The 12,901-nt window shown below is 39.3% G+C and overlaps 1 protein-coding gene across 1 annotated transcript in view; it reads left to right on the top strand.

Annotated features, from left to right (window-relative positions):
* Positions 1-12,901, top strand: part of cubn (cubilin (intrinsic factor-cobalamin receptor)) — an 80,927-nt gene that overhangs the window by 4,565 nt on the left and 63,461 nt on the right. Inside the window, exons 5-13 of the mRNA XM_041065904.1 lie at positions 92-193; positions 1,306-1,409; positions 2,908-3,034; positions 4,016-4,184; positions 4,521-4,652; positions 8,128-8,223; positions 8,383-8,507; positions 8,890-9,082; positions 9,871-9,989. Of these exons, the coding sequence (XP_040921838.1) occupies positions 92-193; positions 1,306-1,409; positions 2,908-3,034; positions 4,016-4,184; positions 4,521-4,652; positions 8,128-8,223; positions 8,383-8,507; positions 8,890-9,082; positions 9,871-9,989 (1,167 nt within the window). The remainder of the gene's footprint in view (positions 1-91; positions 194-1,305; positions 1,410-2,907; positions 3,035-4,015; positions 4,185-4,520; positions 4,653-8,127; positions 8,224-8,382; positions 8,508-8,889; positions 9,083-9,870; positions 9,990-12,901) is intronic.

The following is a 12,901-nucleotide window of genomic DNA, read 5'->3' on the forward strand; positions in this document are numbered from 1 at the left end:
TTAAGAATTGTTTGCTGTAATGGGTCAAACTCAAGACTGTACCACAAGTCATGATTCTGTTGTTGTCTTTCCTAATCCCTTTTCACCCCAGACAATCCAGAAGGTGTCTTGCAACAGCAATCCCTGTCAAAATGGAGGAACATGTCTGAACTTACTCAACTCATACCACTGTGTGTGTCCCAGCAACTGGGCTGTGAGTTCCATACTGTTTTGCTACATCATGGGGGTGGTTTTTACTGCTGAATAGAAGGCACTAGTCAGTACCAACTGAAATCAAATCATGTCCTTTGTTTTGATAACATTATGATGCAGGAATGACTGTTGGCCACCATGCTACAAAGTCTTTAAGTACAGGACCCTGTTCCTGCTCCTGTAAGAGGCTGACAATCACTGTATGATGAGATTTTAGAATGGGCTGAATTTCATACAGATTCTGGCAGTCAGTAGTGTACGAAATATAAAGACGAGGGGAGAAACAGCAACCCTGCAGCTGAAAAGTCCACTAGGATGCAGTGTGCAAAAGTAAATGGTATTTACTGTATGACTTTAATCATGTTACCTGTTAACCATTTTGCCCAGTTAGTAATCTAGTGCTGGACATGACAATGTCCATGTGTGCAGCGTTTTTATTTATTCCATTGATGGTAGTTTGTTTCTGTACGTACAACTTTTTTTGCTCTATTCCCAGTAAAACACTTGATTATTTTTCTGTAAATACTTTGCAACAACAAACACGTAATGAGGATATGTTGTTAACTTACATATTTGGCAAATCGCAAATATGCTGATACTGAATGTAAAATGTTCACAGACAATGTATTTATTTTCCACCAAAATATCCCATCTTGCAATACATTATTCACTTGTAGTGACTGCAACATTATTAAACTTTTTTTATGGTTATGTTTAGGCACCAACAGCACTTGGCTAAAGTTAGGAAAAACTTTTGGTCTGCTTTAATACAGAAAATGGATGTGAACTCCCAAATCCAGGTGTTATAATCATACTCTTTGTACATCCACCATCCACCCTAACACCTCCTGAAGAGTCTGCTGCAGTTAATAAATGTAGCGCTTAATTCCAAAAAGAACTTATCCTCCTCACATAATCCACCTACCAATTACAATGGAACCATAATGTAACAGGGCAAACAATTTAGTAGTATATGAATGTAATTTCTACGGGACAGGGTTGCTCATCTATAGTCAATATTTTCTTTAGGCTAATTCTGAAACCGGTGTCAGTGTTTCTCCCATTTTTTTCTCTCTTGCTCTGTGTGTGTGTGTTTATATGTGTCTGTGTCAGGGTCCTAACTGTGCAACAGATGTGAATGAATGTCAGGTGTTTTCAGGAACAGTTCAGGGTTGTCAGAATGGAGCAACTTGTGTCAACACCCCTGGATCATTCACGTATGTCTTAAGCTTTCCATGATACTCTAATGTTATGAATTTAATCTTATTGTTAACTGTATTCTTACAAATACTTCAAGACTGTTTAGACCTTGGGGTACTTTGTAGAGAAAGGAGTGATATAAACAACAAGTTTTGATTTTTAATTAAGCTGTGCTGATTTCATGTACCCTCGATATTGGCAGACTAATCCAATTTACTTCAGAATGCACAAAATATCTGACTGAAATGTGAATGCCAGATTATGTGAAAAATTCACTGCCTTTTTCTTGACTCAAATCCAAAATTCCCAGTGCAGCTGATAATTATATCTTTTTCCAATTCAGTTCAAAGTAAAAGTGCCACTTAAAACTTGACCAATAAGGGCCAGATGTAACCTGTCTGGCCTTCGGGTACAGAAAAAAAATGACTGAGTAATAATATTACAGTCAGCATTTATGGTTTTGTTCTTGTGGTTTTATGAATGTGCACGTGTGTACATGTTTGTTGTTTTAAACTTTATTCTGTTTAACCACCTCTTTGTGGGAAATGCAGAATCACTGAGTCTGTGTGCATGTATATTTCACTGCATATACAGAATTATCTAAATACAATTACAATGAACTTAAAAACATACTTGAGAAAAACACTGCCAAACTTTTAATTAAATGTGACTTTATTTTTTTCTCCTCACTGTCACCCACCCTAAATAGGAGATTTTACAGTGAATGGAAAAAGCTTAGTCACTGATACCCTCCACATACAATTCATATGGAATTTACAAACTCAATTTACCTTTTGTTCTTTTTTTTACTCCCCACAACAAATTTTTTATCACCTAACCTTTTTACCTTCAGATTGTTTATCACATCACAGCAAACAGTGTGTCCTTGTTTCATATGCATTACCATTTCAAGTCAGTTAGAAGTTTGGTTTGCATTACCATTTCAAGTCAGTTAGAAATTTGGTTTGTAGTGCTCATAGCATTAACATAAATCATTTTTAAAGAATTTATCAGCAATGTTCTCGTTCTTCAGGATACACAGCATCATACAGTATATACAAACCTTCACTGGAGATGGTGGGTCTTTAAATGCCCAGCCACATGTATTAAACTTGCTCTGAAGTTGAACACTTTCAACCAAAGAAAGCTGATGACAGTGATATCTGTGGATTATTCCAAAAGACAGGGATATTGTTTTTAGAAAGAGAAACTACTGTTACATTTTTAATGAAACTTTTCAGTGCTGTGGGCAGCTCAAATGGAATTCCGTTCACCATTGTTTTGGGGTGAGGTAGAAATGCTTGAGAGAGATTTTTCCAAAACTTTGGCAGATAAAACCAAAATTCCCTCTGTAGCTAGATACCAATAGAAGTAAGTGATAAAATATGTGTTTGAGGCTTTAATAATAATTGTCCTTGTAAGTGTTCTGGGTGATATGAATGAGATCTCTCTGATATAACATACGGATTGCTACAGCAACAATTATTTTATTTTCATATTTCTGTCTCTATGCAGTTGTAACTGTTCACCGGAGTGGTCTGGGAGTCTCTGTACCGTGCGTTATGATGACTGCAGAAATGCAGGACAGGACTTGTGTGTACATGGCACATGTATTGATGCAGACAGGGTTGTACCTGGACAGGTAACCAGTCACTTAAACAGCTTACTTAACACGTTCAAAAAATATAGATGAATCCACAGTATTAATTGAGCACCAAAAAAGAAAGAAAGAATAGGTATTTTTTTTATACCTATATGCTTAAGTATAATGGAAGCTATTACAAGGATAAATTAATGCTGGAATGTTATTGACTCATATCTGGGTCAATACTTGGGTCAATAATATTTTTGAACTTGTAAGGGGATGTTCACAAATATTTCCAGAGTTTATAGTAGTTGTAAATCATTCTTTGTGAACCTGTAAAATAAATCTGCATGAGAAGTTCAAAGTTGTGCATTTGTAGGAATGATTTGGGGGAAAAAAAGAAGAAAAAACAGTTTACATCTGTTTACAGATACAAATCAGAAAACTGCGTCTAAAACTCAGTGCAAAGTGTGAAACTAAAGTTATAATTATGAATTTTGACTTTATTCCTGAATCCAACTGGACAATGACAATCAAGCCACAAAGCAGAGTCCAATCAAAGGGTAAATGGTTGCATTCATTTCTGCTGCAGGTCCTAAAAGGTTTATTAGATTTTCAAACTGGATGATGGTGGGAACCTGTGTGACCCAGGTGTGTTTGCATCCATTCACAGTACATTAAATGTTCACCAGTAATATGATTAAACCCACTTGGGTTGCAGAAAGCCTGCACCATCATCCTTGAAAATCTGCTACATCTTTCAGGCAATGGAACGTTTCTCTTTGCTTTGTTTAAAATTACAAATACAAATCTTTTCTACACAGACAAACTTGAATTTGTCATCCAGATTTATTTAAGAGCCTTCAAAAGGCTGATTCACAGCTACAATCTGGAATTATTTCAGAACGTCACTTTTCAAGCTCAGAATCTCCCTGACCCTATTTTTAACCCATAGACTGAAGATATTTTCTTGTATTTTCATGATTGACAGTTTTCACACTGTGACTACATGTGACTATTTTTCATCCCAATAAACAGCCTAAATACCAGTGCATTTGTGAGAGTGGCTGGGAAGCTCCACCTGGGAATTCAGCTTGTGTTGCAGATGTTAATGAGTGTAACCTACCCAACAAGCCTTGCTCCACCAACCCTCCTGTTCCCTGCTACAACACTCAGGGCTCCTTCTACTGTGGAGCCTGTCCTGCTGGTAATACACAACTCATATTGGGCTCTAAAGGAGACAGGCTGTCAGCCTTTTCAAACATCTCCTTCCCTCCTGTTTTTGCCAATATCCTTTCTGGTTCAGTATCCACTGTTGTGACAGTTGGATAGTGATTATTCTCAATGCAAGATTCCTCCTATAATACATTTCCTAGCCGTAATATTAGAAAGCAGCTCTCTTTCCAAAAATATCAGCATGACCATAGAGCCACAATAGCCACCCTTATTGGAAATATGCCAGGTTGAAATAATCTAGAATTATGCTTTAATGTATAGCCTGAATAAGTGGAGATTTGTTCTAATCACTTCTTATATGTCTCAGGCTGGCAAGGAAACGGTTACAGCTGTCAGGATGTGAATGAATGTTTGACCAATAATGGAGGCTGCTCCACCACTCCCATGGTACAGTGCCTGAACACCATGGGCTCCTTCCACTGTGGTTCCTGCCCTCCAGGTATGACAAGCTGGAGTTATTAATGGAACTACAATTCTAGGAATTCTGGATAACCACCAGAGAAGGCATGGTAATACCTGGATATCCATCATGTGTATGCACAGAAGGTTGAAACCTTATGTAGCTCTCCCCTTTTCTTGTTTGTGCCATTTCTGGCTGTTTCTTCCAGTTGCTTTTGCTGGGTATTATTAGCACAAGCAAAAAGTTGCAGTCCTTTGACTGGTTGATTGGCTCATATACACATCTCCAAGTTGAAAACACTCATACATAATTGAATAGGAATACATAATGGGAATCATCCTCTGGGTTAAGTAAACAGATGTAGGAGTTGCAAATGCTGAAAAAAACAGTAGGTAAGAGTAACTGTAATAAGCCCACCAATGTGATGCCATTCTAGCACAGGTGATGCTTTAAGGTTAGCAAGAGACTCTGGAGAATGGATCATAGCTCCAACAGATAAGCTATGAGGCTACTGTTGTAGGTGGCAAAATGTCATGCTAGCTAATGCTAATAGTGGCCAGAAGATGAAAAGGCAACAACTGCTTGGCTTCATTATCTGGTCGCTTGCAACACCCAGGTCACGTGTATATAGTGTATTATCTTAACCTTCTGTTCATGCAAGTTTAAGATATCTAAGTATCATGCAATACCTCTTATATGTACAGTTGCAATCAGAAATATTCAACCCCTTCACCTGAAAAGACATTTTAGTGGATGAAAGATAATGACAATAAAAAACCTCAACTCAACTCAGAACAAAAAAATATTTATTGATACATATTTGAGTTATTTTGACAACAGAAGTTGATGTGCATGTGCAGTATTATTCATCTCCCAGCTTCAGTACTTTGTGGAGCATCCTTTAGCTTTTATAACTTATAACAAACGTTTTTAGTAAGTGCTGACATGCTTCTTATCCCTCTCAATCTGAATCTTTGCCCATTCTTCACGTGCAAAAGCGTCTAGGTCAGTGATGTTTGATGGGTTCCGTGCTGTAACTGCCTTCTTTCAAAAACAGCCCCACATCATTAATTACACACCTCCATGCTTGACCGTGGGGATGGTATTCTTCTGGTGATAACCCTGGCCTTTTGCACACCAGAGATACCCCTGGTCCATATGTCAGTTCTAGTTTGGTTTCATCAGTCCATAGAACTGTCTCCCAAAACTCTGTAGTCTCATCCAAATTCCTCCTGGCATATTCTACTTGACTTTTGATGTTCCTTGTGTTCAAGAGTGGAGTGTGTCATGGAGTCCAGCTATGAAGTCCTTGTTTATTCAGTGCACATCTTATGGTTGCCGCTGATGCACTTGTACCAGGCTTCATCAGCTCATCCTGTAGGTGTCTTGCAGTCACACGGGGATTTCTCTTAGTTGTCCTAAGTTGCTAAGGGCCATTGATGAAATTTTGGGCTTTCTTCCACAGCCAGGCATGTTTGCAGCTGTTTCATAAGTCTTAAACTGCCTTATAATGCTTGCAATGGTCTCTTGGAATGTTACATTTTTGGTAAATCTTCTTATACCTAAGGCCCTGATGAAATAATCTCCTCTCTCAGCTTTTGTAGGAGCTCCTTTGTCTTTCCCATGATTGCAACTCACCTTGAATACCTTCAGGGTTTATATATGCATCACAGCTGAAGCAAATGAAAAATCATTATAAAGTTCCCAAGGGGTTAATTATGTTCCAACTCCACTTTAGGCCATAAAAACTGCCAGACAGCTTTAAAATCAACAGTATTATATAGGGGTGGAATAATTGTGACAAGGGTGTATCATCATGTATCACTCAATTCATAAAGAAGTCATCCAAAGCAGAATCTTGCTCTTTGAAAAAATTTCAATTGATAAAATCCTTAAAATCTTTGGGGGGGTTGAATATTTCTGATTGGAAGCATATATGTACTGTATATCTAGATAGATAGATGTTTATTATCACTTGCACAGAAGTACAGGCGAAATTTCATTCAGGAGTATAGCCTCCGGGCCGCAGAAAAATGTTTGCGCCACCACGCGCTTTCCTGAAAGTTAATTTGCAAGTTGCGATACATACATTTGACACACAATCACATTATACATTATGACATTAGTACACAGTACACGTGGAAACATGCTGGAATTTTTTCATGGACACATGGGGGGGCGGGGGGACAAAAGATAAGGTGCGGAGGCAGACGGTAGATGGGGGGCGGGTAGGGAGGGGAATGTGTGTGCGTCAGTTTATGAAGTGTTTGCGATTTGTATGACTGAGACTGCCAGGATGTTTACAGGTCAGTTCATCAGTTGTCTTTGAAGGGAGATACGAGCTGCATAGGAATTTGATCGGAGCACAGCTGCAGAGCTATTCTTCAAGGCCGGGAGGAGGGTGGGGGGGCGAGGGACAGAAACAATACAGCCAATATGCAAGAAGCAATTTATTGATCCGCGTTCAATTTATCCAGATCAATGATCAATTAGTCTGGTCTCAGTGCTCGTCATCCCCTGCAGATGCATGGAGTAGCTTCGACATCTCCTCAAGCTTGACAGACAGTCCCTTCACCGATCTCAACAGGTGTTCGAACTGTCTTCCGATGTTATCAATCTGTCTCCGTTCCTCCTCAGATCGGGCTGAGATGTCCCTGATCAGTCCTTCGATCCGAGCTATCTTCTGATGGAATTCCGTCAGCCGAGTACCCATGAACCCGTGGTGCTGTTTAATCTCTGCGCTTAACGGTAGTGCCGATTTGCCAGCAGCGGTTTTTCCAATTCTCCGATAGATCAGGGCAATACCCAGGCCAATCAGTAGTATCCCTGCTATCAATGTCCAATAGATAAATAGATCCTCCACGTCTTCCAGAGACAGCGCTTCTAGGCATACCAGACGCCATGAGTCCCAAGCATCTCGGACATGATAAACAGTTTATTCTCAGAGTTCAAACAATATTAAACAAAGGGAACTTAAGACGGAGGGGTTTTCCGGGGGTCCTGGGGATGTCGGCTGAGGCAGGGTGGAGGAAACACGGAGAAGGGTAATCCGGCGGAGTCTGCAGGGAGCGAGAGGAGAGCGGTTAGGAAAAATCCACTGGAGAAAAGATTCAGAGATACATCCACAGCGGCAAAAATCATGGGGCACAGAGATCTAGTCACCAGGTAGACGACAGTACGATCTAGCGAGGGTCTTCAGGAAAGCCGAGCCTCTTATACTTCGGGAGGGAGGTAGATAGCTGACAGAATGAGCACAGGTGATTGAAATCATACTGATGAGGAGGAGTGAGCCGGGAGGAGCCAGCCAGGGAGCCGCCAAACCACGCCCACACCATCGCACACCCAGCCAGACAGACAAACGGAAAAAACAGAAAAAGAAACAACCAAAAAACAAACCCCAGAGGCAGCAGCGCTGCCTCATGACAATGTATTTATATCCAAGCCATCTATGAGTGACTCTATGACCCTGACATCATCTGCACTGACTTTAAACACAGATCTTGTTTTTGCACAGGTTATGAGGGGGATGGAAGAACATGTACTCAGATCAATATCTGCGCTGTCAACAATGGAGGCTGTTACCCACTGGCTACTTGCTCCTCAAGCCAAGGTAAAAACAAACACATTTTACTATTGTGTCTTCTGAGTGGAGATTTTATCTCCACAAGTTTTTTTTTTACACAAGTGCAATTTAAGAATGACATGTTCAGGGTGGGAAATGACCATATCTTCTTTTTCTTCTCACCCCCAACTCTCCCACAACCACCAGGTTCAAGCTTGCCTATATGCACCTGCCCTCCGGGCTACATAGGCAATGGTTATGGGCCAACAGGCTGCACCCAGACTAGCAACATATGTGAGACCAACAATCCTTGTGTCAATGGACAGTGTGTGGTAAGTGTGGCTGTGTGAATGTACAGTACCTGTTCACACATGGTGGGATTCTGTTAGACCATAATGTGACCAAGAGGAGTACTCGTGCAGTCTTTGCTACTCATTACCAAATGATTGTTGTAATGCACATTTGTAGTGCACTGAAAGAGAAGGACCTTAAAGTACTGTTTTTGTGTAAAATTATTTTTACACATGCAAACAGTTCTTTAAGATTTCCAGTATTTGCATTAGTTTGGCCATAGTTTGAATAAGTCTTAAGGCTTAGTAAATTCTACTCTGATTTTGTGTTAATGATATTCTCAAAAAATAGAAAATGCAGAATCAGATCTCTTTATAGCAACAAATTTATGAATGTATGACTAGTTCACTACTTCTGTCACAGGCCACCACCTCGGCTCCTGGCTACATCTGCAATTGCAACTCTGGCTGGCAAGGAGAAAACTGTGACCAGAACATCAATGAATGTTCAAGCAATCCCTGTCAAAATGGAGGAACCTGCATTGATGGCAATAATGGATTCACATGTACATGCACTGCCCAGTGGACTGGCCCACTCTGCCAGACCCCACAGCAAGGTACTGCCAGGACAAAAAGATCCGTACAAAGGGACTGGGAAGATGAAGGGAGGTTGAGGGAAGAAATACCGATGGATGGGCTGAAAGGAGGTGGAGAAAAAGTGAGGTTAAGATGAAAAGAGTAGAGTAGATTTATAGAGACATATGGAGGATGAAGTTAAGGGACTGGATGGGCTAGTTAACAGACTAGAGGTCAGTGATCAGGGACTGGGGGGCATCATAGTTAACTATTTTATCATCACTCATCTAATCACAGAGTACAAACTGTAATCTATTATTCTATGTTTATATTAATTGTAGAATTGTAACCGTAAATGTGAAATGTGTATTGCATATGCATTCTGCCTACACAACAGAAGTCATCAGATTCATTTGGCCCATTCTGATGAACCTGAAATCCCACACATTGCTAGTCCCTTGTACTGACCTAGCTTAATTACAATGAAAACGGTTTACTGACTAAAATATCACAGCTAAGTAAGTAAAAGCTGGGAGTGACAGTGTGCAGGATTTCTGGTTCATTCTCAGTTTACAGACTTTGGTATTACACACCTGTAATTCGCCAAAAAAAATCCTTTACATATGAATATTTCAATAAGAATATTATTTCATTTCACCAATACTCCATTTTATCATATGTCTAATTTTTCATTTAGTGCCTACTGTATGGTTTTTCTGCAAGAAAGAACAGAAGGAACAGCTCATTTGTTGCCCTTCATGTTGTGTTCATTCTTTCTGTGCAGGGTATATAACAAGTGCTATCATAAGTTTTTGTATGTGTGTTCCAGCATGTGGAGGTTACCTGACTGGCCCTGCAGGTTCTTTCAGTTATCCCAACACTCCAGGACATGATGAGTATGATCACCAAGTCAGTTGTGCCTGGGTGATCCGCACTGATCCAGACAAGGTCAGTTGCAGTCTCTCTTACTTAGGTAAAAGGGATTTCCTTATCATGTTGTTTGTGAGGTAATGGAGGAGGGCTAGCTCATTTAGGTTTATGACAGAAGACGGGGTGGTCTGGATATAGGAGCAGATATTAGGAGATGACGCTCCAGTAAACATAAGAATTATAACCTAAATACAAGCTGCAACTTACAGCAGCATATAAATGAGGATTGCATTCCACGGAATAAACAGAAACCCTCACAAATTTCACTCCACAGGTAAACAGAGGAACAACAGCAACACCCACCGGATAAACAAGGTTAAGCCATCATGGTGGCCACACAGAATGTTAATTTCCCTGTCTCACTTACCTCCTCAGAGCAACAGGACAATTTTTAGCTTCAAGATATGAAAGGCCGCCATAACAACTTCATATTTCACCCCGGAAATTACCATCAGAGCACCGCAACACGGCCAGAAATATCTCGCATCGCGCTAAACTTGTACACGTAGCACCCATGATGTCACCCATTGGTTTTGGGGAGTTGGTTTTGTGACCAAACCATGGGCATTTGAGCTGCGCCATCTTGGATTTTAGTGGATTTTAGTGTACTTTCCATATTTGGCGGAGAGGCGGTTACTCTACGGGTTAGCCGGGGTCAGCCGGCCGAGAACCCGGCCAATTAGCTCGGAGCAACTGAGCTAGCCTAAGGCTAATCAGCTAGGCTAACAAGCTAAGCGGCAGCTACACACAGCTACATCCACCACATGACAGTCCCAGAGACCGACCTGACTAGTTCGATCCCGTACAACAGCGACACACAGCATACAACAGAGATCATAATGTTGCTGCTGTGTTTTAAACATGACTGTTTCAGATAGAGAGGTTATAGGTGAAGCTGCAGGGGGAAATTTATTTCTAGCCTATTATTTAACTGTGAAACAATCATTATTATTTCATATTAATAAAATATATTAAAACGTTAAAAACATTATTATTAGTGTCATTACTATTAATGATAACAATAAAAATAGTTTATGATAGTAATAATAATATATTAAAATGTTTAATATTTAATATTTACCAGCTTTCACCGCTGCCTCCACCCACTATCCACCATAAGCCAGCTGCAAAATATGCTAATACATGCTAATTAGTGCAAACATCCAGGTAAAATAGTGAGAAATTTACTTACCGAAAAAACTGCAACACAGACTCCTTCGACGGTCTGTTAGTACAGTCTACACTACAACAAGCCCTATTTGTCACAAAAACCTATCCGAACATTGGCAAACAAACACGGTCACTGCAGCCCCTGTCAACTGTTGGAGGTAGACGGAGGCCTCTGGATGTAGCTGCCTAGCTCAGCTGATGCTTTAGCAAAGAGCTAACTGCAAGTGACCGTCTATGGGGATGTCACTCAATGTAACCATGCCCTAATTTATATAAGAATTTTAAGCCTAAATAACACTAAAACGGTTGTGGTACAAAATAATTACCCACCCCCCACAGTGTTCAAGGAGGTGGAAACTATCAATAGAGACCAAAAACAAAAAATATACCAGGCTGTAAATATGGGCTGATTTTCTGCTACATATTCATCAATAATAGGTAATAAACTATTAAAGGCTTGATTAGCTCAACTTACAGATCAATGTTACAATTTTTATTACATGATTTATTTGGTGTTTACAATACAATACTTTAATCACGGTAACAGGGTTGCAGGTAACAGGGTTGCAAATCGGTACTAATGTTAGCTTTTTCTCAGGAGTAGAAGCTCGCTGTTTAGCTAGCTGTTACTGCTGACCAAGAGGACAAACTTACTTATGTAAATAAGTAAAGAAAAAATAAAAAAATAATTGTCTTATTCTGATCATTATGCGTAACAGGGTTGCATGAGGTAGAGTGAGACATTCAATCAAGGCTATGTTATAAAAATATCAAAAATAGAAGTAAGGACATACTTTTGCTCTACCCATTCTTTTGGAAAACTGTTTGATGATGTCAAGTCCAGCGTATCATTTGATTCACTGCTTTCTTCTTCTTCTACCATGCTAAAAAGGTTATGGTAACAGGGTTGCGTGCATGTTGTGGGACACACGTTCCATGAATAATAATTATTATTTGAAATATTATGTTTATTAAAACAAATGTTCCCACAGTTACAAGAGACAACAATGAAACAAATAATACCAAAAAAATGAAATTTAAATTTCATTTTAACTGCTTTATTTGAGATTCAATTTGGTAATTAGGGGTGTGGGACAAGAGAAAAATGGCATTTTAGGGGGTACTCCAGACTTATTTGGTATTTTTAAAACTATTTTCAAGCATTCTTTTCTCTTAGTTTTTTTAGATTTGGTCTCAGGACAAGTAAATTTACTCAGAAACTGCGTGTTTTAGTATTTTGTATGTGGATTATTTAAAATTTGATGTGTGGGACATAAAATGTTTTTGAACGCGGAAGTTATCCTCACTGCTGAAACCTTCAACTCCCCCCTTGATAAGGAAGAACTAGCGCAAAACATACATCATATCTTACACCGCAACAATACACATTAAAGTGACAGGCATCTATGAATGTCCAAATCTTTTATACACATGTAATTTGTTTAATTTTTCTCTGTAATTTCATTCTGGTAGTGTACAGTTAGCTCATTTGAGCTTCTCAGATAACAAAATAAAAGTTTTTTTTTTTTTTTTTTGGTTTTGTTTTTTTACATTTATCAGACTTTTTTTTTTTTTTATCCTTAATTCAGTATGGTAATAAGACTTCAAAACAAGGCCCAGAAGATGTTGTAAGCATTGTTGGGATCACATTTAAATCTTGTTTCTGGTTAGCAAATGAGACTGGTATTTTAGCTCTTATTTGGTTTTTACCAGGTCATTAGAAAAATATCTTTCTCTACAGCTGCTAGATGTTCACAAAA

This window comes from Toxotes jaculatrix, chromosome 20 (assembly GCF_017976425.1).
Source record: "Toxotes jaculatrix isolate fToxJac2 chromosome 20, fToxJac2.pri, whole genome shotgun sequence".
NCBI lineage: Eukaryota > Metazoa > Chordata > Actinopteri > Toxotidae > Toxotes > Toxotes jaculatrix.